General features: G+C 40.2%; 1 protein-coding gene across 1 annotated transcript; it reads right to left on the reverse strand.

The window, feature by feature from the left end:
* Nucleotides 1–634: 634 nt before the first annotated feature.
* On the reverse strand, nucleotides 635–16,479 carry LOC136261575 (bystin-like). The gene is made up of 14 exons (XM_066055600.1): nucleotides 16,290–16,479; nucleotides 16,154–16,242; nucleotides 15,988–16,102; nucleotides 15,196–15,319; nucleotides 13,700–13,757; nucleotides 12,475–12,559; nucleotides 7,113–7,210; nucleotides 6,984–7,062; nucleotides 5,379–5,444; nucleotides 5,214–5,331; nucleotides 5,065–5,155; nucleotides 4,936–5,001; nucleotides 1,140–1,212; nucleotides 635–760 (listed from the first exon to the last, which is right to left on the reverse strand). Exons 1-14 carry the CDS (start codon nucleotides 16,425–16,427, stop codon nucleotides 683–685), a joined length of 1,278 nt encoding a protein of 425 aa, XP_065911672.1. The 5' UTR covers nucleotides 16,428–16,479; the 3' UTR covers nucleotides 635–682.
* Between the last annotated feature and the right edge of the window lie 8,227 nt (nucleotides 16,480–24,706).

A 24,706-nucleotide genomic window follows, 5' to 3' on the forward strand; every position in this document is an offset into this window, starting at 1 on the left:
GTAGTTTCACTTTCACACAACGGATATCTCTTTGTGGTTGAACTTCCACATTAATCCACATACAGAGACCCCAGACAACACTTGTACAACTGCATCCTGTAAGAAGTTCTGGCACAAATGGGTTCATCTAACGACTGTGTTTTAGATTGTGAATGGCAACAAGTAAGAATCGTGGCATTGTTTCTCTGCTAGTATTAAAACACATTCTATAGATATCTATACACAATACTATCTCACCACCATTGTACCAAAATTTAAACATTGATTGAGAATTTTTAGCTATAGCTTTAAATTGGTGTGACTTGAGAAACTCTTCCAGAAACAACTTCATGGAGCTATTCCCCCAGACTCTCTGTTTGCAGTGATTCTATCCATAATTGTGCTTTGCACACATCTAAATTTTCAACCATTGTGACCAGATTTACAAAAAGGGATCTATCAGTTAAGTTAAAGCTATGTTGATGCTCACTACTGACCAAATTCCCATCAATAGCTTTTTTCAGTCTGTAGTTAAGAAAGTTGGTATGACACAACAGGTGTGGTATCATAACATCATTTGTCCAATACCAGACAGAGGGATAATCATTTATATAGCTTTGTCATTTGTGATCAATAACACTGCTAGTTACCTATATCAGATTTGAGCACATAATTTTTTAAAAACTTAAATTTCAAAATTCTATCAGCTGAGTGGTTCAAATTGTTCATCAATTCCTCGTGATTTAGAGTGGATAATCTGTTTCCTCACCTCTTCACTGATCTGTGTAACATGAAGAAATTACAACATGTTAGCAACACAAATACACAACTAATGTGTGGACATCACTAGGAAGTGACTTGTCAAAGTGGGAAGTGTATGTTTATGTTTTGTTACTAATTCTTTTATCCTCGACTACCATGTTGTTGGTTATATCAAGAGTTCATAATAGAGAGGTCTTGGTTATATAATGTCCAGTTTGTGGAGAAGCCAGTTTGTAGTAGAGACACACACACTGTAATCATTTCACAGTACATTGACAATTACTAATTGCTCATGGGATATCATACAACATACAAATAGCACATCAACACCATGTACAATACTTGGTCACACATGTGCTTCAAGCCACACACACTCACACACACAGACAGATACACACCTGATGGTGCTCATGTTTTCTCATTAACTCCAACAAACACTCCTTTTGTTCAGGAGACATGTCTTCCTTGTACCTATATAAGATCACATTGCAAGTATTTCTGGTGATGAATGAGACACAGAAAATAATTTCCTACAAGTCACAACTAAACAATGTGTAGCCAGACTTTTTGCCATGGGCTGACGTACACATGCCCATCTATTATGGACATCAATAGACATTTTAAAATATGTTGTACATCACTACCTACGTATATACTCTACCTACACTAACTGTATGCAAGATAATAACCTTACCAATTGTGACCGCTAGCTAGCTATCACATACACATACGGAATTTGAATGAAAGCACGGGGCGCTTATATTAGACTACTCGCATCACGTGATGACTTTACACTGGAGATAGTCTACAAACAGGAAAAAAATGCTGACTATTAAACAAGTTCTCCATACCGTCTGAACTATCAGTCTAAGCCCCAGTATCCATACACACAGTTTGAACGGGTTCCCACATTTCACAGCTTCGCATCAATTCAAGTTTTCATCACACAGTCCACACTTCACCACAAACATGAAGACACACTGTCCCTATCTGTATAGAAAAATATCTGCCTTTAGTCCTTTGTCACGATGCTGACCACATTTTAATTACGTGATCTTGTTTCTATTTATTGCTTTTCATTAACCATTAATACCACAATTGAATAACTTACAGTAAAACCCCAGGGGGAAACCCAGTTACTACTGGCCAGCCAGAAAGAAAGCTGGCATTGGCAAAGTGGACACACAGTGAGCTATTCTTGTATATTGTAATTAAGTGATTGTTCATCAGTGATTCAGTCCACCTCCTTAATTACTCTGGGTAGTTGGTAGAGCAAAGTGACTTGATGCCCAGGAAATACCTGGCTTGCCCAGGTCTGGCTACGCCACTGCAACTAAATGGTGAGCATCTCTCTGAACCATGAAATGTTTTATTCTATGACATGCTCATATAAGTGGCTCTCCACCCTCTTAATATTGTGTTGAGTATCTCTGCAGAGATGAGGACAATGTGGTCATAGTTACACTCTGTATACATTAGTAGAACATTTTAGCAGACAAATAGGCAACCTCGTGTTATCATTGTGTTTGTCCCCTATCTATGGCAGTAGCTACAGGTAAGTGTAGGAAAAATTAGAAATTTGCATTGGAGTAGATCATAGAACAATGGAGGTCATCTACACTTGTAGCTACTTATATTAGAGTATAGCCGTGATCAATGTGCACTAGTATGGCTGCAGGTGTACCTTGTTTCATTGTTTACTTCTATGATCCCCTACTCAAATAATTTAATATTTCCTTACACTTGTTTGGTTTTTATAGTGTAATTAATGACCAACACACACCACATCAAAAGAAAAGCACCAGCCAGATATATTATAAAAAGAGTTAATTAATTAACGTACAACTCAATTATCAATTGCTGGAATGCAGCCATTTTGCTTTGTTTTCAGCTTTGTTCCACCTGTTATACACCATGTGAACAATAGTACAAGAAGTGCTACTGTACACTACAGAAATTGTGACTAAGAGTACCCCGACTACCAAATTACTGAGAAGTGAAGTGCTATTCTATTTCATTCTCTACCTGATATACAGTACATCTGTAATCAATCCAATCAGTACAAACACTATGGACAATTGTTGTGACAGCCAAGCCATCACGTGTTACAACAAATCAACAGATGAGAAAGAAATGGAGGACAAATGTTAGTTCATAATGCATGTACTGTAGCTACTGCAGTTGGTGAAAGTATGCGTTTGCCAAAGCAGTGAATCCTGTATTGCCAAACATAGTTGAGTGCTAGAGGCATCAGCTAGTCAGTTCAGTTAAATAGGAAATTTTTAAAATTCCATAGAAATTAGTTAGAAGGGTTTGGGGTTGCTCTGAAGGTATTTCTTGGTTTGGTTACATCTAACCAATATTGTCAAGCTGTTGTGAAGTAAAAGTAGGCTGGTTTTGGGTAGAGGTGTGCAACATATCAAAAAATTATCAATATCACGATAATTTTTTGATATCGTTATTGTATCGAATTCGATATTGCAAATGCTGTTATATCGACTAGTAGATATTAATTGATATATCAAGGTAATTTTGATAAAGTTACAACATTTGGGTCTGTGATTGCACAATCATGCTAGAAGTGAAGGTGAGTTCTGTGTAATTTAGCCATTTTAAAAGCTCCTCTACCAGTTTCCTAGGCTTGTTAGTAGTGTTATGTAATGGTTTTAGTGAATCTATTGCATATTTATAAATATCGGCCACCCACACTATTTAATTAATTATCGAATTGAATTAATATCACGATATTTACTGATTATCGTATCAAAATCCTGATATCGCACACCCCTAGTTATGGGTGATCATTTTGGGCCAAACATCTACTATCCCTACTATATGTACTGTAAGATCCTCCAATCAGTGCTGGGCCGCTACTTGTAAAAAGTAATATATTACTTATTACTCATTACAGCTATATATTACTTCAGTTTAAAAGTAACTAGTAATATGTTATATTACATATTACACAATGTATAAAGATATTTCGTTAGGTAATAATATTACAATAACACGTTAGTATTTCATTAAGTAATAATATTACAGTAACGAGTAGTAATTCGCTACTTTAGTAATGCATTACTTATGTAAAGTAACTATCCGTTAGATATTACTAGCTTTAGAAATGTAGCGTGTTATATTACTTCATTAAGTAATAATATTACATAACGCGTTACAAAAGTAGCGCATTAACACTGCCTCCAATAGTTACATGTTATACAAATGAATAGTGTTGTACTGATTGTCTACTTTTAGCAATTTGCTGATACCAGATATTTCACAAATTATTGGAGCCAATATTTTACACCAATGCCGATTTTATTAAATGCTTCACACACATAATTATGTGGAGTATAAACACAATGGTTTGTACATTGTGTATTACTACAAGAACTACAGAAATTAACACAAGTTACAGAATAGCTACATTTAATGGACGATCAATCTGATATCAATTGGTATAACAAGACTCACAAAATTTATAGCTGAAAATTGTTTCAGATAAAAATTAAAATTTCTGCCTCTCTGGATCTAAACGATTCTCTTTTTGTCATAAATGCCACTGGCACCAGAAAACACCCTTTCAGAAGGCACTGACGTTGGTGGTGCAGCTAGGTATATTCTAGCTAACTTGGCAAGTTGAAGGTTATTTTCTTTCCACCAACTGTAACAGTTAGATCGGTGAATGGCTCTCCCAAGTACTGGTCAGCTGAAACACCCAGTAGACCCACTGTCTACCTGTGAACTCATTGCGCTTTGGAATCATTAATATCCCATGCTCTAGCCTTGTCTTGTACATCGAACAGCGATAACTGTTTAACTGAACTTTGCTCTTCTTTTTCTCTTGGTATTCGGTGTCAGTATTGCTGTTGGTGTTCCTTGTAAGCTTCGCTGTGACTCTTCAAGTGATTCACCAGGTTACTGGTGTTATAAACCTTCGTAGAACTACCCCCACGTGAGATAGATTTACTGCAAGATTTGCAGCAAGCGTACTTCGTATCTTCCTTTAAGTCCCTTGTACTAAAAATAGCAACTACTAAAGTACATGTGTGAGCTATTAATAATCGATTAATTAAGCATTAATATTACTGATTTCCAATTGTATACCAAAGCCCCATTTACCGATTGTCGATCTGATAATCAGTACAACACTACAAACAATGCATCACATATGTTTAGCTGCAGTATACAACTCACCCTTGGACAAATGCCAGTAAACTTTGATGCCACAACACTGGCAGATGACGATCTTCATGTAAGAACCTAACACACACACACACACACACACACAATGCTTTATGAGGAGAAGCACACAACTGCTACTACCTGTAAAAGTGGAAAAACACGGCATCCACTACACGATAAGGTAGTGCATATTTCTTGTCCAATAGAGCTCTAATAAAAATACAGTTGGCACCTATAATCATAATATATCCATGAGGTGAAACATTTGGGGGATGAAGACAGCAGTAAACCTGAGTAGTCCATCTCAGCCAACTTGAGTAAGGCAGCACAGGAATGCAGTACTGGTATACTAGTCTTGATGAGGACACTGGAAATGATTACTGCTTCACGCAGTGTACAGGTCCCTGACTACAGTACACCTGTGTTACCCAGCACAAATGACTGTGTTAGCTCACCTCACATAGTGACAATAATAACCCCTTAAAGAAAGCTGCTGGTCGGAAAAGTGCTTTTTTAATAGCCTAGAAAAATGACAATAAGCACAACATACAGAGAAAACAATATTTACAATGTACATTTAATCTCTACTTCAGTCTATACCCATGACTGAATTAGGGATTAAATGTGCACTAGTATATCTGCAGGTGTAGGCAACCTACTTTTTTTTCCATGATCCCTAATGGAACTTAAAATTCTTTGTACTTGTCTGTTCACTTTTTTTTGTAATGTTATTATGACTACTCGCCCATACCGCATGCATCAAAGAAAAGGATGGCGCCAGAGTTAATGTTTTCATCTGAACGCGAGCCCCAGCTATCAATAACTGACTTGGAAGTGAAGTGGCCATTACACTTTGCTTTCAGCTATGTTCAGCAGTGCTACAAACGAAGAACAGTAGGATAAGCGTCTCTGCAATCAATCCAATCACCATGAAAAATACAGACAATTCGTGCACCCCAACTATTAATTACTGACGCAAAAGTATGAAGTGGCCAATACACTTAGTGTTCACCTATTTCAGCCTGTTACACAGCATTACAAACAAAGAACAGTATCAGAAGCACCTCTGCAATTACCACGGAAAATACGGACAATTCCTGATTACAAACGTAGGGAAGCCATGCATCGCACTTCCACGAATCGACACCTTGGGCAGTCAGCAGAAAGAAATGTGACACAAAGGAGGACAAAGGTGAGTCTATGATGCGTGCATTGTATGCACTGTGGTATGCCGAAAGGCATGTCTAGGGACAAACCAACGTCGAACAGTGAAAAAATCAAGTCCACAGTCTTAGCTATTATCAAGGTTCCGCTTGCCTGAAGGCAGGCAGGCAGGCAGGCAGGCAGGCAGGCAGGCAGGCAGGCAGGCAGGCAGGCAGGCAGGCAGGCAGGCAGGCAGGCAGGCAGGCAGGCAGGCAGGCAGGCAGGCAGGCAGGCAGGCAGGCAGGCAGGCAGGCAGGCAGGCAGGCAGGCAGGCAGGCAGGCAGGCAGGCAGGCAGGCAGGCAGGCAGGCAGGCAGGCAGCACACAGCCACCATTTCATGTCACAATAACAAACTCGCCTGTGGGATGTCCCTTTTCTGGTTCCAACAAGTGTCTCTTCTATGCTTTGCCTTTCCTTTTATCTTCAATTACATGGCCTTCTCCTTCATGCAAGGAAACCATACCATTAATTTGACACTTTCCGTAGAGAAGCATATCTGGGCATCAACACACTACACACACACACACACACACACACACACACACACACACACTACACAATACACACACACACTACACAATACACACACACACTACACACACACACACACACACACACACACACACACACACACACACACACACACACACACACACACACACACACACACACACACACACACACACACACACACACACACACACACACACACACACACACACACACACACACACACACACACACACACACACACACACACACACACACACACACACACTACACAATACACACACACACACACTACACACACACTACACAATACACACACACACACACTACACACACAGAGTTAATACCATGTACAAATGATGATTCAGTCTCTTGTACTCTGCAATGTCATCACGAATACGTGGAAGGAGAACTAAATTATAAAATCTATACAAAATAATGTTAGTATAAAGAAGAACAAAAAGGATACTTCTCACTTTTGTGCTTTCGACCCACCAAAACTAGCAGTGAACAGTTTAGTAGCCTGGAACATAGAAGCAGCAGTCCATTTGTCTGGCTCACAGAGCTCAAGGACCTGAAAAAGATGAAGATCATTGCTGTAGCAGGACTGAAAAATTCTCGGGCATTTGAAAGTTTCATCATAGTCTACTATGTTCCAAATATGAACTTTCTACAAAAAGAACCTTCAACCCCAGGGGACCACCTATAATGCTCTACACTCTGAACAATGTGTGATATTGTTAAAAAAAACATAATTAAAAACAAGGTACTTCAATACAACTAACCACTCTTATAGAATATTCACCTTGGCTCAAAGAATGCGCTCAATTTGTCTTGGATTGTACTTCAGAGGTTCTGGATACAAGGTACACCACTAACTAATGGTATTGCCTTAAGATTTCATTGCTAGGCAACCTTTTAAAGCAAAAACTATAAATAGAATAACATCACTTCAGTTAACCTCCTGTTTTCGTTGCTGACTGCAGCAGTTGTTTGTTTAAAGTGGTCAAGTGTGGACAGAGCATAATCCCACGATGGATGACGTCCTGAGTAGAATCTCAAGTGATCCCGTACTAAGAGAAGCTGTGATATCACATTTGGGTCTGAGTCCCGTCTCCTTGGAGGATGACCAGACAACTCACGTGACAGTCGCTAATACCTCATCCACTTCATTATAGGGTTCAATAAGTTCTCAATTGGCTTCCGGGTCAAGCCAATCTGTTGTATATACATCAAACTCTGAATCCAACAATACACTGGTTAGCCAGTCTACTAGTAGTGAGCGCCCACTGGTTGTGCGGGTGCACCAGTCTGGAGCCAGTATGAATGACCCTCTGGCTACGTGGGTGCACCAGAGCGAGGTCGATGATGCACTAAACCCGAATGGGGACATCGGTTAGAAGACAATAACCGAAACAAGGCGGGTCCGTCTGACTTCGATCCGGAGCAGCAGAATACAGCCGACGATGGATACACGTTTGCAGCTCAGTCAGCCATTACCAATTATATAGAGAAACATTTCAGGCAAACGCTAGATAAGCGAGATGCACAAGGAGCATCCGGTTCCAAACATGACAGCGACCAAAGCGCCCAAGGTTGATGGGTTTATTACTGACTACCTGAAGGACAGTTTTCCCAAGAGCAACGACACAGAGCTAATGAAGGTGCAATCTGCAATATTGAAGGTGTGTGGGCCAATGGCATGCATGTGGGTAGAGTTGATAGATAATGACCTGCTCAGCAATTCCGATGCGACAGTGAATGTTCATGATGTTCTTAGCGTACAATTGTGTTTCTGGGGAACACGAATGAGCTATTTTCCCAGTTTTGGTGCTCCAAAATTTTGGCTGCTGTCAACACATCACTTGTGAGGTATGCACAGGAGCCCCAGCTGGAGAGTGGGGAGATTTGTTTGGATCAGGATTTACAAAGTATCTAAAAGATAAAGTGGAGACCAATTCTTCACTTGCAGAAGTGGTGTCCTTGTCACAGCACTTCCATCCCTACAGAAACAACACTCCTACTCGCCAGTCTACCATTGGTACAACTAAGAACCAGTTTTTCAAGGGGCCTTACCAGGAAATGGGGGCCACGGCAGGGCAATTACCAGACCCCATCGAGTTACCCATCACACCACCAGTCAAGAGGTAGTTCATCTTACAGATCCAGAGGACGGAGCCGACCTTTCTCAGCTCAACCAAAGAGATTTTAGACCAACTACCTCAGCCAAAGGAGCCGTTACTCTCGTAAGGACTGAACGTAGAACTGGTGGAACTGCATGTTTGCACACCAGTTGGTGGCAGACTGGCCCGGTTTGTTCACAATTGGGGTTGTTTGACAAGAGACCCTTGGGTACTGTCAACTGTTCAAGGCTATCAGCTACCTCTGAATCATTGGCCTCAAAACAGTGTGGCTCCACACATGCAGCTAGACAAGGAGCAGTCACAAGCCTTAAGGATCGAGGTGAGAGGTTTAGTGGAAAAAGGAGCTGTAGTATCTGTCTGCAAGAGTCGAGTGCATTTAGTCAGCCCCCTTTTTGTACCAAAAAGCGGAGGCAGTTGGCACCCGATAATCGACATGAGAGTGCTGAACTAGTACCTCAGTCCACCCCATTTCAAAATGGAGGGGCTATACATGGTTCCCAATGTAGTCATGGCCAAAGTCAATTTGAAGGATGCCTATTTAACAGTACCAGTGGCACCTCCGTTGCCTTTTGGCAATCCAAAACAAAAGCAAGGAGTTCCTCCAATTCCAGCCATTTGGACTCTGCACCGCTCTATACATGTTTTCAAAGTTGACAAAGCCAGCAATTCACAGATAGGCATCCATATTATCATCTACCTAAACGACATGTTGCTAGTATCGCCAACAGAGAGGTCACTAGTTCAACAGTTCTTTGGCTTTTCTCCTGCCTTGGGTTCATGATGAAAACTACAGTGGTCCCATCCACAGAGTTTCTGGGATTCATCCTGAACACCAAAACAATGACTGTGGCTCTTCCTACAGCCAAAATGAAGGGTATTCAGTCAGATGTGGCCAAGATCTTGCACAACCAGAAAATTGGTTTCAAGATTCTTTCCCAACTTTTGGGCAAGTTAGTAACAACAAAACCAGCAGTACTGGTGGCCCCATTACATTATCGTGCTCTTCAGCACTTGAAGATATCTATGATGAGACTGGCACAGAATGAAGTTGCAATTCTGCCAGAAGCCTGGAAAGACTTGATGTGGTGGGACAGGCAGTTGCCAATGCATCACTGCTCTCCCATAGTTCAGAGGGAAGCAACAGTAATCATAGAATCCGATGCTTCATTGAAAGGTTGGGACGCGCCAACTGAAGTGGAATGAGAGCAGGTGGAGTCTGGACAGTGACCAAGGCACAATGCCACATCAACTTTCTTGAGTTGAAAGCAGCCTTCCTAGCAGTCCAGAGCTTTCTGAAACAACAATCAGGAATCAGTATACTGCTGCGGCTAGACAACCGCACAGCAATAGCGTATTTGAATCACATGGGGGGGCCTTCACTGACCCCTCTATGTTGTCTAGCGCTCAAGATATGGGGGTGGTGTCTAGCATGAGAAATGATGATTTGGGCAGAATACCTGCCAGGAGTGGAGAACATAGCTGCAGATTGGGAGTCACGACAGCAGCAACTGGCAGTTATTACCAATAGTCTTCGATGCAGTGAATCAATTACTGGGCCCCTTCTCCATAGACCTGTTCGCATCCAGGATCAACCATCAATTGCCAACTTATTGCAGTTGGAAACCAGATCCAGGTGAAATATCAGTAGATGCATTTTCAATATCATGGTGGGACAAGTCTCCATATTTGTTCCCACCGTTTTGCCTGATTGGCAGAACACTATTGAAGATTCAGAGGGAGTCAGTGGAACAAACTTGTCTGATTGCCCCAGCATGACCTGGTCAGGTGTGGTATTCCCAGCTACTAACAATGCTGACAGATTACCCCATTCTGCTCCCTCATTACCCAGAATTACTCCTGAGTCCAGACCAGAAGCCTCATTCCTTGCTGTTTGAGGAGAAGCTATTCCTGACCATGTGGACTGTCTCAGGCAAAGTTACAAGATGCAGGGCTTTTCAGGAAGAGTTGCAGAACTCCTCATACAATCTTGGAGAAATGCCACTAACTCCTCATACAATTCAGCCTGGCGTAAGTGGCATCACTGGTGTGCTGGGCGAAACTGTAATCCAACTTCAACACTTATAAGTAATATCCTTCAGTTTTTGACCGAACAATTTAACACAGGGCTGCAATATCACTCAGCGAATACACTAAGATCAGCAATATCCACAACGCACACTAACATTGATGGGATGGCTGTGGGTCGCCATCCACTAGTTTCACGGCTATTGAAATGCATGTTTGATGTGTGCCCCCATCACCACATTACTCTCATTCACGGGATGTGCGAGTAGTTGTCAACTTTTCAAGTTGCCAAATCAGTGGACCTTACAACCTTGCAGCTAGCAAAGAAAGCAGTCACTTAACTAGTGTTAGTGAATGCAGACAGATGTTCAGACTTAGCTGCCTTTGATCATAAACATGTGCAATGGACAGCATCTGGTGTGTGGAGTTTACAGTTGTTCATCTTACTAAAACTAGACGGGCTGGTCCACCCAGAAAGGTTTTCTATTCGAGGCTCACAGATAACAGCAAACTTAGTCCAGTTACTGTTCTGCGAATGTACATAGACAAGACTGCAGAGCAAGCAATAACAGTTGGTAGCCCCAAACCTGTGTTCTTGACGTCTAGAAAGCCATTCAGAAGGGCCAAACCAGGTACTATAGGTCAAAGATGTCCTCCACATGGCTGGAATTGATACAGAGGTGTTCTCAGCCCACTATACAAAAGTGCCAGTACTTCCTGGGCAGCATCAAAAGGCAACCCAATTAATGATATTTTGAAAGATGCTAACTGGTCATCTCAGACAACATTTGAGCAGTATTATTTTGTCCTACCACTTCAGCTACATATGCAAAGATGATCCTCCAATCAACTGCTGAAATCAGGTACATTATGGGATCATGTTTTTAATGTATGTTGGATCAGGTGGCTTTGAACCTACCATCAGTTAGTGCTGTACCTTGTATCCGGAACCTCCGAAGTACAATTTACTAATTCCCTGAGGACAAGGTCCATAAAGGGAGTTATAATTATATGAGGAGGTGAAGGATACAAGGTACAACACTATCCTTTGTAGTTGTTTTCCCACCCAATGACAGGCCTGTGTCCTTTGTATTTCATAGTGATGAACAAGACTGTGATGATAACTTATATCTCTAACTGGAAGGTTTTGCGGTTGGTGTTTGTTGATACATCTCATGTTTCCGTATGGTATATCAGTGTGATCTCATGACAAACAACATAATTGTTAGGTCATTCATTGTATGTTTATCGATTCTGGTGTAATTCTATTTCTCCATATCATTTCTGTGATTACATTATGTGTCTGTATAGAGTTGATACACTATACAGTGTATATATATAGTAAATCTTATGTATTTGTCAACTTCTTCATACTCGCAACTCAAACAGGTGGTTAACAGAAGTGAGGTCATTCTATTTATAATTTTTGCTTTAAAAGGTTGTCCTGTCTAGCAACGAAATCTTGAGGCAATACCATCAGTTAGTGCTGTACCTTGTATCCAGAACCTCCGAAGTACAATTATAACTCTGTTTACAGGCCTTGTCCTCAGGGAATCAGTAAATTAACTGAATAACCGAACTTCTTTACTTATTTTGAAACTTGTTTGTGTTTTTAAAAAGGGTTTTCCCAAATCAAACAGTCAGCATGTTACTCCCCTAATACACATACCTCTTCCCAGTTTTGAAGATGTGGGATCACCTTGAAGGCTTTTGGCAGTTTTCCTGACCGATACTTACTGAGAATTACAGCAACACTGTAACAACACATGATACTTAGGAATGGAACTATTGTACACACTTAGTACAGATACTGTTCAATACATTGACCAGCATACAATGACATCTGTAATAGATGGTATTGTAAAGCACCAGGCCATGAATCAGACACAATTACTGTATCAGACACAATTACTACATTTAATGCTTCAAGTGTTTCCTGATCACATGACTTCTACAGATTAAGAGATACAATTACTCTAATAGAACATACACTTGCTAAAGACAACCATTTGCTAATACCATTAATACAAGACACTTTCCAACATGTCACATGGGATTATTATAACTATCTGTGTATGGTCTACAATTGAAAAGTATCGGACGAGATACTTACCAATGTAGTTTCTAACATAACAAAATACCTTACCGGTTGGTCCCAAAGTTAATACAAAAAAGTATTTCATTAAACTCAAACACCACTATAATGGCTCTCACAACATGCATGCATTCAAAGGCATGTATCTCGTAAACAGAATATCCCATGAGAAAACGGTTTGCACCAAGCCGAAGGTACTTTGTGGTTAACAGCCATTTTTCTCAAGCATTATCTGAACGTCATAGCATGATCAAGGATGATTGATATAAGGTGCATCTGCTGTGGAAAGAATTTACGGCCATTTCTAAGATGATAATTATGATGATACCACCTGTCACAACAGATAGAAGGAATAAAATAAAAAGAAGCGTAAGCAAAATTTATATGATATTGTATATCTATTCATGGTGAGTAGTTTAGTGCTAACCACGGAGGAATAGGTGGTCCATACACAGATTAACAGGAGCCCAAGTGTTGTATGTTAAAATGTATATTTTACGTAAAATAAGTTTTGTTTTTAAGAACCAAAGCCACTATAGTGGAGTTCAGGGCCAAAGGGTTAAATACTAATTATACCAATTACATTAAATTCTCAGTAGACTAGTAGTTTTCATTTATCCAAGCCTCACATTTCTAATGCTGAAGGTTGACACTTGTTATACTACAGACAGTAACTTATGTATGTTTTTTCTCATTGTGAAATATAAAATACTTCAGCAATTCAAATGTATACACAATCAAACAGAACAAACTTGGCTATCTCTTTGTAAGACAATATATCTCATGCAAAAAGACTCACTCTTTGTAAACAGCAATCACTCGATCATCAAGACTGGAGGGAGGTTGAACTCCAGCTTCTACACCATCAACAAAAGACAAACATTCATTTACAGCTTAACACTCTAATAGAACACTCCATCTATAGTGGAACCTCTATTCAACGGACACATTGGCACCAACTGATTTTCTGAACTATTACTGTTATAAAAAGGTTGTCCTCTTTCAGAGGTAAAATTGTATTGGTAAAGGTGTATAGGGATCTCAAAACAGTTCTTTATAAAGAGGTTAAATGTGCAGTCACTACAGGGTCCAGGTTCCACCGTACTAAACACCATCTACACTGAAAGTAATCTAATTGAATAGTTAGTTTTAATTTTCGCTGGATCTACTGACACTAACAACACTAACTAACACAGTGTCCCCACTACTTGTACATAACTTCCAACTGTGCTAAATACATTTGCTAAAAATTGAGTGGTTCAGCACAAGAAATAATTTGAATAAAATTAACTACAAGGATAATAGCACCAGATTGTCCATCATAATTATAGAACCTGATACATAATAATGATGTCATCAGAATGCACAAGCTCATGGAGAAAGCTATGGTGTCACTTTTAGAGTAAGCTGGTGTTGGCTTGTAAAAGAAGAAGTCTTCTAGTTGCCCATATTTAGCTGCAGATTTATTCTATACTTCAATTACACTTTCTCTAGCAAAATTGACATTAAGAGTAGGGCTGGGACGAAGCTTCGAATGTTCGGTAGGTTCGAAGGTTAAGCAAACTTCGAATTATAAAACTATCCTTCGAAGCTTCGTAATGCACTCATAACCTACAAAAAAGAATTACGAATAAACATTCTGTTCTTTATTGCAGCAGCTTATTCACCTTGCACGATCAATGTCAACTGCCACGCCCATTTTTAAGCCAATGAAAATTTTATCTTTCTACCATGGTAGAAGCCTTTAATGCCTTATAAAGTGATAGATAATGCATGAAAAACGTCCTTAAAGCCATTAGTTGGCATTTAACTATGCATGATTGCAGTATAGCAGGCACGCCCATTTGCAATCGCTCGATCGCGTCATTCAAAACTGCTGTTATGCATTATCCAAACGCTTACAAACTTACAAAATAGGATTAGAAAGATAAAACTTAAAGATAAATACAAGAAAACCTACCAACACCGAAGCTTCGAATATTTTATTAGCGAATGTTCGAATATAAATTTCAAGCTTCGTCCCAGCCCTAATTAAGAGTAGCACAATTATATGTTGTGGAATGCTAGCTATGATCTGGCCTCTCCTGCACAGCTAGACAAAATGCTACGGAGGACTTATCATGGAACATTCTCTTTGTGTACACGAATACCGAGTTGTCTTGTCTGTGAGTAAAATGATATTGGGAACAACCCTTAACTGTGTAACACTCTACCCTCTGTCTTGATTACTCCCCTTAATTGGAGAACATTGTGTTATACCTAACAAACACACAAGAGACAGTCAAATTACAATACCTGACATCACTTCAGTCCGACGTTCTTTGATTTTCTCCATTATAACATCTTGTAGGGTTTGACGCTTCTGAGTCCCATGAGGCAAAAATTGTTCCAAAATTTTCTGATCTTCCACACTAACTTCCTATAGTAGTGACATACTGTGTAGTGAGCAGGCAGTTGAGGGTGATCACAATTTGTACAACAGATGTTCCAACGTGAAAATTTTACTCATGAATTACTAGCTAGTTAATAAACACTAACATTGTTCCATCGCTCATCACTAAATACAGTACATACATCAAAATGCTGTACATGGTTCATGTCAAGAGGTTAGTATGATGCATTTTGTGGTCTCAAATGATATTGGCTCTTACAAACCTTCTCAACACAGCATAATGCTAACAGCCAAACCTGAACACCTGGCGTTATCATAGGACCAACCTCCTATGGAAATCTAATAATTGGGAGTCTGCAGCCCCCACATTCATGAGACTCTAGCTACTATTTGACTCTACTAGGTAGTACCAAGCTGCAGTTTGTTATTGGCAAGAGCCACACTAACTGGTTTAGAGGCTATTAAACCAAGTGTATTCTCACTTAGCTATTCTTGCAGCTTACAACCAATCAGAAGCTGTGCAGTACAATCAAATCCGAGACACAAACCATTACCACACACCAGCAAAAAAAGAAATCTAAACAGTTACACATACACATGGTCTTGCAATGCTTTTTGTGCCGGGGACAGGTAATGTACAGTAATGTATGGTGTTGGTGTCTGGCTATATGGCAGACTAGTAGTAGATTACTAACATATTCAGGAAACTCCATACTACCAATACTCTCATCATCATCATCATCATCATCATCATCAGTCTCTTCACCACTGGAGTCTACTGTACTCAACTGTGTCACTTTCTGCCTCACCCTACCCGCAAATGAATGACAAGGATATACATAATGACAATCTGGTACAGACCTCTTAGGTCCCTGAGGTGCACCACTTAGTTCAGCTTGTTGTAGCAGAGCCTGTTCCAATATTCTACCACTAGTGACGCTATCAACCACCTAAGCAGGTAACACGTGTGTACACGTGTTATATATAGAGACGATACCTGCTCATCATTGTCAGTGGCTTTATCTTCACGCTTCTTTTTAACGCGCTCCTTTACCCTGGATGAATCAGTCAACTGCTCATTTAAAGGAGCGTGGCGAAGTTTAGTAGCAAATCGCAACTTTTTCGTCTTACCCATCACCTTCTCTAACGTTATACAATCGATTGTGGGAATTATTAAACCATCAGTCTCGTGCCCAGCCGGGCTCGCGCTAATTCGCAGCGAGCCCGGCTGGGCAGGAGGCTAGCGATTTTTTCTCCCTACCACCTGCCTACCCAATGACTAAGAGAAAAAAGCGATCTGCCACGCGTGACTAGCGTCAAACTATTTATAGTATTTATCTGATTTGTCAAAAGACAGGGTGGCACAAAAGGCAAAGCCTTATTCTAAACGTATCTAGTTGTAGCTATGTAAAGAAAATAATAAATACAGTAATTAATTAAGGTTGTTTTGTAGTTAAGGTAGCTAGTTTTGTAGTTAAAGTACTTAGTTTGGTAGTTAAGCTAGTTAGAATTTTGTATAGCATATTTGTAATACTGTTCTTGGGTGTGTGTTCCCTTTAAGCGTGTTGAATTATGGAAATGATTACTCAGCAAAAAATAAAATTATAATAATAATAATAAATACACGCGTAAGCGTGTATAATCTATGCCTATACAAGGGTGCCTAAAACTAGGACAGTCATAGATCCACCTTATTAAATAAATTCTCTTTCCCGTCCTGGACTCAGGCATATTTGCATGCGGGCGGGCGGGCGGGCGGTCTCCGTCCATTTTCATATTTATTTTTTATTTATCAATTATTTTTTAAGTTTGTTTATTTTAAGATACTAAGACAATGATAATATAAATAAACACTTAAACAGTGAGCAGAGAAGCAAACTCTGCCCAGTCCTGGGATGATGGTATTGTTGCCATTACAGAAGCAGCATTGCCACATTGAACATCAATGGCAACCTTCTGAATCAAAAATTGGGTGGCCCTATTATCACCAGACTGTTCCATCACCCGGGAACCTATCCGCCTCACTAATGAGCGTGCACATGATCCCCAAGCACCCAAGGTCTCAACACATAAAGGGGAGAAGTGAAATGATGGAATCAGAGAAGAATACTTTCTGCACTTAGCTGACTCTGCAGAGTTTGCCAGCCGGCTGGCACCACTTGCAGAAGTAGATAAATTAGATGGGGCCAGGGTGTCTGAACAGGTAAAGCCCCAGAGCAAGGGTAAGCCCCGTGACCAAGGAATCAATGACATGCCATCTGGCCTCTTACCATCATTACAACACACACCGACTGGCTCCAAAACAGCAGAAACACCTCCAGACACCAGAGCACGACTAATAGTTTCATATTTATTTTGACAACATGATTATGATGAATGTGTACAACAACAACAAGGCAAGTATGTGAGTATTTCATTATAAGATTGGCTAGCTTTTCAAGCCATTATTTGCCTGGCACAGCCAAAAAGGCTGCATAAAAGCATGTTTAAGCTTGTTCCTTCCTTTGTATGTTACAAAAACAACACAAACGTGAAGTTTGTGCTGACTTGATAGCACTGTTGACACATGAGCTGACACTGTTTCAGGATGGCTTTTACTGAGCCTATCAGTATGCAAGAATAACCGGAAAATAATGGAAGAATAAGAAATAATGGAATATTTAGAGTAGTCTCGGTCCCCAGACGCCCACGCGCTTGATCACGCGAACCGATCAAGCGCGTGGGCGGCTGGAGACGAGACTATAATTATTTAGAGCTAGCAGTAACTAGATGCGGGCGGTGGACGGGAACAGGTAGACCTAACTCTTATAATAAAGTAATCTTTACTAACTTGTAACTGCTGGCCACTGGTACAGGATACCAGTGGACCATCAGTGCATGTTGCTCCTGTAGCACTGTAAAAATTATTGCTCTTGTGAGCGGATGTGAATTTGATCCAATTTCTAGCGCAGAGTCTATGCGTAGCTTTCAAACGCCCCCGCGGTTAGCAGTCAGTAGGTATAGCGTGTACTGAGCAGGTGTATAGTGTCAGCTAACCATGGCTGTACCAGAACAACAACAGCAGCACTCGTTACGTATCGGGGATGTGATACTCCTCCATTCAAAGGAAGGAAGAGGTTATGTCTACTGTGATACTTTGAGGTCAGTGAGGCTTACTTTCACAGTACTGATACTTCATCACTTCACTGATATCTATACAGCTCTGAGCATTTAATATTGTCTGTGCTTCCAGTGATATCTACAGATGATCCCAGTATTCCAGATCTGAGAAGTCAGTAGCTATAGTTTCAGTGGCTGAGTGTGTGTAACTCATAAGTTGATTTTTATTACATGTATAGTGGCTGTTTTTAAAGTGATAGCACCAAACAAGAATAAAGCACAAGAGAGACTTGCTAAGCTGAAAAGAACCAAATGGTTAGTAGCTTAGTTGTGTGTAACTATAATCTCACAGTGGATGACTATATTAGCTATAGGACAATCACATTTGTGAACACACAAGCACTGCATGTGTAAAAAAATAGCCAAGGAAAATTTGCTTGAGATTAATAGAGATCTGTCATTTAGTAAGAGTGTTAGATAGCTGTGTTAGACACCCTACAATTATCAACTCTTGCTTGTAACCATGACAATTATTGAAGGTGCTATTTTTACACATTAATCAGAATAGCAACACCTTCATGTGTTAATTTGAAGGTTTTGGCACCTTGAAATTGTTTACTGTGTCACATGTGATTATGCCTTGTGTAGCAGGGATTTTACAGAATCTTGCAATAAACTACAAAATAACGAAACCAATTTACCAAGGAAACATTTGAATTGTCACATGTCTTTTGAACAAAGTAGGCATTCTGCTTATTTGGATGATCTGGCTTTAGAGATGGATGATAAATCAATTGCTTCCAATCTCTGCGTTGACCCTTCAACTGTTTATAGAATCATGAAGTGGTTCAATTAAAGTGGTGGTGGTGTAAGTAAGAAAGGACTGAGCTATAACCAAGCCTGTGGAAGCAATTATATTAAACATGTTGATGCATAACGTGTATTTGAGGGAAGTTCAGGAGGAGAATTGAATCAGGTGTATGGTGTCAATGCAGAGGCGGAGGAAGGTGAAAAAGCCAAAAGTATTTCAGCTGACACTTGTACAGAAACTGGAGGCTTGTTCATGGTTGCAGTGATTAGAATAGTGTGCTCAGTATGCAAAGCATGCTCCTTTTAGTAGGGTGTGCAGTGGCAGATCTCAGAGGGAGTTTCAGGTTCAATAACTGTAATCCCAGTGTATATAGTCCTGCTGAGGCTGTTAAGCTGAAGTCTCGATAGCTCAGTGGCCTAATGGCCACATAGATCTAAAGTAACTGGCAATGAATCAGCAAAAATCACTCCACAACATTGTTTCACAGTTGAATCTTATCATTCCAGGCCTTTGCAGAACATTTTGAAGCAAAACAGCACTTGTACTCATTAAAACAATAATTATTTTAGAGGTGCTTAACACATTTAAGCTCCGTAATGGGGATTTTCAGTGATTTCAAAGGCAAATGTATGACGTTTTGGCATATTATATGTTAAGTATAACTCTTGGGGATTTTATCACCCATTCAAATCATAAATAAATTTGGGGCACACACACTGTTTCAAAGGGGGTTTCAGCTGAAACCATTACAACCCCCTGTATCCGCCACTGGTGTGGGGACATGCCCCCCCAGAAATTTTTTGAGAAATAGGTGCTACAAGACTGAATCTAGTGGCACCTTTTGCAAAAGTATTGTCAATTAAAATCTTTCAGGTACAACATACGTACAATGAATCCTTCCACTATATGATATATAGCTGCCAGTTTAGAAACCACGACAATATTTAATCATGTGATAGACTCGTGATATCACACAAGGCAATATTGGAGGAGCCCTACCCCTCTCATCTGTAAAGAAGAGTGGATGAAAAACATTTAAGGAAATATGGATACAGTGTCAGGGCACTTCACACGTACTTGCATGTCGTGGTCAAAGTGTATCCACCATTGTAGCAATGACGATCAAACCATCAGGAGGGCCAAATCATCAGGGGGACTAAACCATCAGGGGTACCAATGGCTTTGGCCCCCCTGATGTGGTTTGCCTCCACAACTGGGGCATGTCTGGGCAACAAACTGAGTGACTGGTTTCTTCTGTCTCCAAAGGGTAAGAACAGTGTCATGTGTGGTGAGAGTAATGTCAGAATGTTGCTCTTGGTGCCCTGCACATGGTGCACGTGATGGCTGTGTCTAAGGTCAAATTTTGCTGTTGTCGGAAATGTTCTATGGTGTCACCATCCAAAATGCCTTCTATAATTTGGTCCCTAATACTCTTTTCCATGCACAGTGATGAACAAAAGTTGCATGTCTTAACCAGCTTGCATAAGGCCACCAGGAAGTCATCTACGCCGCTCTACAGACTCATTAATGTGGCCATCATATAGCGTTTAATGGCCGAAATGATAACTTCACCATCCTTACGCTGTTCTGTTGTAAGCCCTAGGTTCTCAACAAAGGTGAGCATTTTTCGGGAAAGACATAACATTAGAGCTTGTACCTGCTTTGCTGGAGATTCAGTCGACAGTCCAGATAGACTAACATACGAGTTCTGTTGTGTTCTCCACACTGTAAAAATTTAGTAGTGAATTGCTCTGCCACAATACTCACTACTTTTTGCAGTGAATGTCACTACTTGGTGGTCAATGTAGTGACATTCACTACAAAATTAGTAGTGAACGTCACTACACAAAAATAGTGAGTATTGTGGCAGACATTAGTAGTGACATTCACTACATTTAGTAGTGACGTTCACTAGTTTGTTTTTACTGTGCATGCTCCGAAGTCAGCACCTCGATCCACTTGGAGGTCCAGCTTTGGCAGATTGCTCCATGGCATATTTGAATATGCTGTTAATGTTACGGGACGTATCAGCAGAAATGCTCATCGCTTGTTTGTTCCACAGCTACGGACTAATTATGGGAAAAGAAGCTTATATTACAGAGGTACTATATTGTGGAACGCTCTGCCAGCTGCTTTGTATCACGCATCAACTTTATTTCAATTCAGGAGTAGCTATTTAGAACAATATAATTGTAGTTAATATTAATTTGTAAATGTATGTAGTTTTATACATGTATGCTGTATACAGGGCGTAGCTGAAAAACAGCTTTGCTGATGCTACCTTCCCTGTTTAAATAAATTGAAAAAAAAAAAAAAAAATTGCTGAGTCTGAAGGTGTAAGAACTGGCCTGGGCTGACTGAGTCATCATTGAGTGCTGTGGGAAGGAAATGTCTGAAAAATGCCTATGATACACGAGTTCACCTTATGGGTGCCTCACCAGGGATTCAGTCATCTGGTTAAAAGGTCAGCTGCTCACAGTGCCATGTAGGAATAGCAACAACAGTCACGATGCATGTCATTAAATCCCAATATGAACACAGTGCCAGCGTTGAAACCGGGTCGGGTCATCCGGTTTATAAATTATCATTGGATCACGTGACGAAATTGTTCGTTTAACGACGTGGAAACTTATTAACGCTATCGCGTAGCTCTTTCGTGAGCCACGCCCACTTATCGCGTTACAAACGTACGCTCAGCCATGCCCATTTATTAGTAAGTGCAGTATGTAGCACGAAACTGAGGGTATATATGGTGAGGGGGTAGCTATTGTTAGTAGATGATGACCTTTTTTTTTTTTTTTTGGTCTTCAACCTACAGCTAGGCTGAAGTTGCAATTGTAAAAGTCTGGATCTGCCCCTGTTTACTCAACACGAATCAAATGCTCAAAACGTAGTCTCGCTCGCTCAAGACTAGCCGAAACATAGCTCTTATCGCACGCCTCGGCTTTAATTAATCCGGGTCAAATGCAGGTCTGACCCGGATTGCTATCCGGGTCATTCGGGTCAGCAGTAGTGACCCGGTTTCAATGCTGGTGTGTGCATGAGTCAGTCATATAGTTCCTACAACCCCTGACTTAGTTATCAGGAGCTTTAAGGAATCTTGCAATGGCATAAAATTTCAAAACTAAATCTGGGTTTAAATGTGCTTCAGCTGTTGCCACGGCCACCAGAGCCTTGGAAACCGATTTAAATGGTGGTGGATCTCATCAAGCCAAAAATCCTATGCTTACTAGAGCAACAGCTACAAACAAGTATACTGCAAAGATTTTTAATCTAGCCTCTTCAGCAGCTGAGTCCCCAAAATTCATAGTATGCCAGCTACATAATTTCCAGGAGAAGTTTGCTGATTTAGCTATGGTAAATATGAAGATAAACAAAGTATTCACTGGTGCTAATTGTGAGATACTGTTGTGGTGTGAAAGGTTGGTGGATAAGGAATCAGCAGGTAACAAATAACAAACATGTACCATCTAAGAGAGATTGACATGAACAAGAAGTTGAAGATTTGAAAATGAAACAGAAAGAAATGGAACTGTCAAAACTAACAGAGAATCCACTGAATGTGCCAATGATCACAGGTACAATGTATAAACTTGCAAAACAAGAGTTGCTGCATGATGTTGTAGCTAAAGCAATGGTACTGCCATCAGGACATCACACTGAGTATGTACATAACTCACCTGCTTCCTGCCACTCAACCAACAGTGACCACTACTATTTCCACATCTGTAGCAATTTCCCCAGCTTGTTTAGCAGATGTCAGAATGAAGTACTATGAGCAGTTAACGATATTTGCACAAGATGTTTGATGATGGCATTCTAAGTTAGGAAGAATTCCTAGAACAGAAGGGGAAGATTATGGACTCATTTAGGTTATTGTAGGCTTACACTACTGATCAGATCACAACCTTTAATTGATTATTACTTGTCATGATCATCAACCATTAGTTAGCTGTACCGTTCATTACTATTAATTTTGTGTCATGATGGTGTTTCACTATTACTTTTCAACAAAATTATTTCTAAACTTAGATATTGAATACAATAACCACTTATCCATAAATTTGACAATGATGTATATTGTTGACAATCATCAGGAGTATTGGAAGCACTACGCATATCTCTCAGTCAACAACACCACTATGCAATGTATACTCGCCATGCATTTCAAAACAATACGTTAGAGAAAGCCTCTTCTATGGAGTTATAGCTGGTCAGGGTAAAGTGGTGCAGAAAGTGAACCATAACCACAACTTCTCTCAACAACCCTGTAACATCCATGAATTGATGCTGTTGATCCCATTGAAAATTCATCAGCATTGGAAGCAAACCTTTAATGAAGTCCTTAAATTCATCAGAGCCTACCATCTTGTTAGTATATAGCTAGATTTACAATCTAGATTACCTGTCACTATTTCCAGAAGGTTGGTAATTATGTAAGAGCGTGCTACACCAAACAAGCCAATCATCAGCCTGGTTATTCCCTGCCTACAACCTCAACATGACTGCCACACCCACCAGTGACCACTAATGTAGGGTCCGCAATCCAAAAAATCAACTTTTACAAATTGATCCCCCTACCATTGTGGGATGTTCATTGTGGTATCCCATTGCTAGATACACCATGAAACCGGAGGCACAATTGTTGTCTTCACAGAAATATCAATTTTAATATTTCGTGAGAAGCAAAAATTATTTTTAAAATTTCATGCTCCACACAAAGAACAGGATAGAACTTGCTGCTTAGCTAGATATTATCTAGAGTTAATGTAGTTAAAAAGTACGCACAGTAATAAGCAAATAATTCACTGGGTTCTAGGCACAGGGTTGCTTTCTCTCAAAAAGCAGAAAACGAAACACAAATTTTTGAATTCAAACTGCCCTACCAGCCAAGATAAGAAAAGCCAACTCTTCCTCATAGGGATGTGATAAGGTTGGATGTATAGTCTGTCTATGCTGTTAGTCTGGAAAGGATCTGAGACTTCTCACCATCTGGGTGAAGAACGTCAAAATTTTCGTGTGTCATTTCAAGGGATTCTCTCAATGGTACCAAAGTGCTTTCCAGTACTTCTGATGCCACACTGGTCACTTAATTTTGTTTAGAATGATGATAAATGATGGATCAAAACGTTTGGTAGTAGTAGCAGTTGGTGTTCTGTGATTTCATATGATGCAGTATACCAGCAGCTCACCAGGAGCTCCACCCAGCTCAAATCAAAAATGAAAGATTTTGTGCTTTTTTCGGTTTGGTTTTGGATGTTTTGCAGCATAATGGTGATGTAGGATGATCTAGTAAAGATTTGAAGCGTGAGAGGTGAAGCCAAATTTGGACAATTTTGCTGCCTCCCTTGATGCATAGCTTAGAGCGAAGCGTGGAAGCCATGGATGAAATAATAATTGACAACTGCTGCTACCAAACGTTCAGGGACATCTTTTTCCATAGTTTTAATTTATAATTGATGATTGTTGTGGCTGCAGAAGCGCTGGAAATGGCTAGAAAGCGC

The sequence above is a fragment of the Dysidea avara genome, chromosome 7, assembly GCF_963678975.1.
Source record: "Dysidea avara chromosome 7, odDysAvar1.4, whole genome shotgun sequence".
NCBI lineage: Eukaryota > Metazoa > Porifera > Demospongiae > Dictyoceratida > Dysideidae > Dysidea > Dysidea avara.

Coding starts and splice junctions, on each gene's coding strand:
- LOC136261575 (XM_066055600.1), bottom strand. CDS start 16,427: ATGGGTAAGACGAAAAAGTTGCGATTTGCTACTAAACTTCGCCACGCT. Junction 16,243..16,289: donor CCACTGACAATGATGAGCAG/GTATCGTCTCTA, acceptor TTACCTGCTTAG/GTGGTTGATAGCGTCACTAG. Junction 5,332..5,378: donor TATTATTGTCACTATGTGAG/GTGAGCTAACAC, acceptor GGTGTACTGTAG/TCAGGGACCTGTACACTGCG.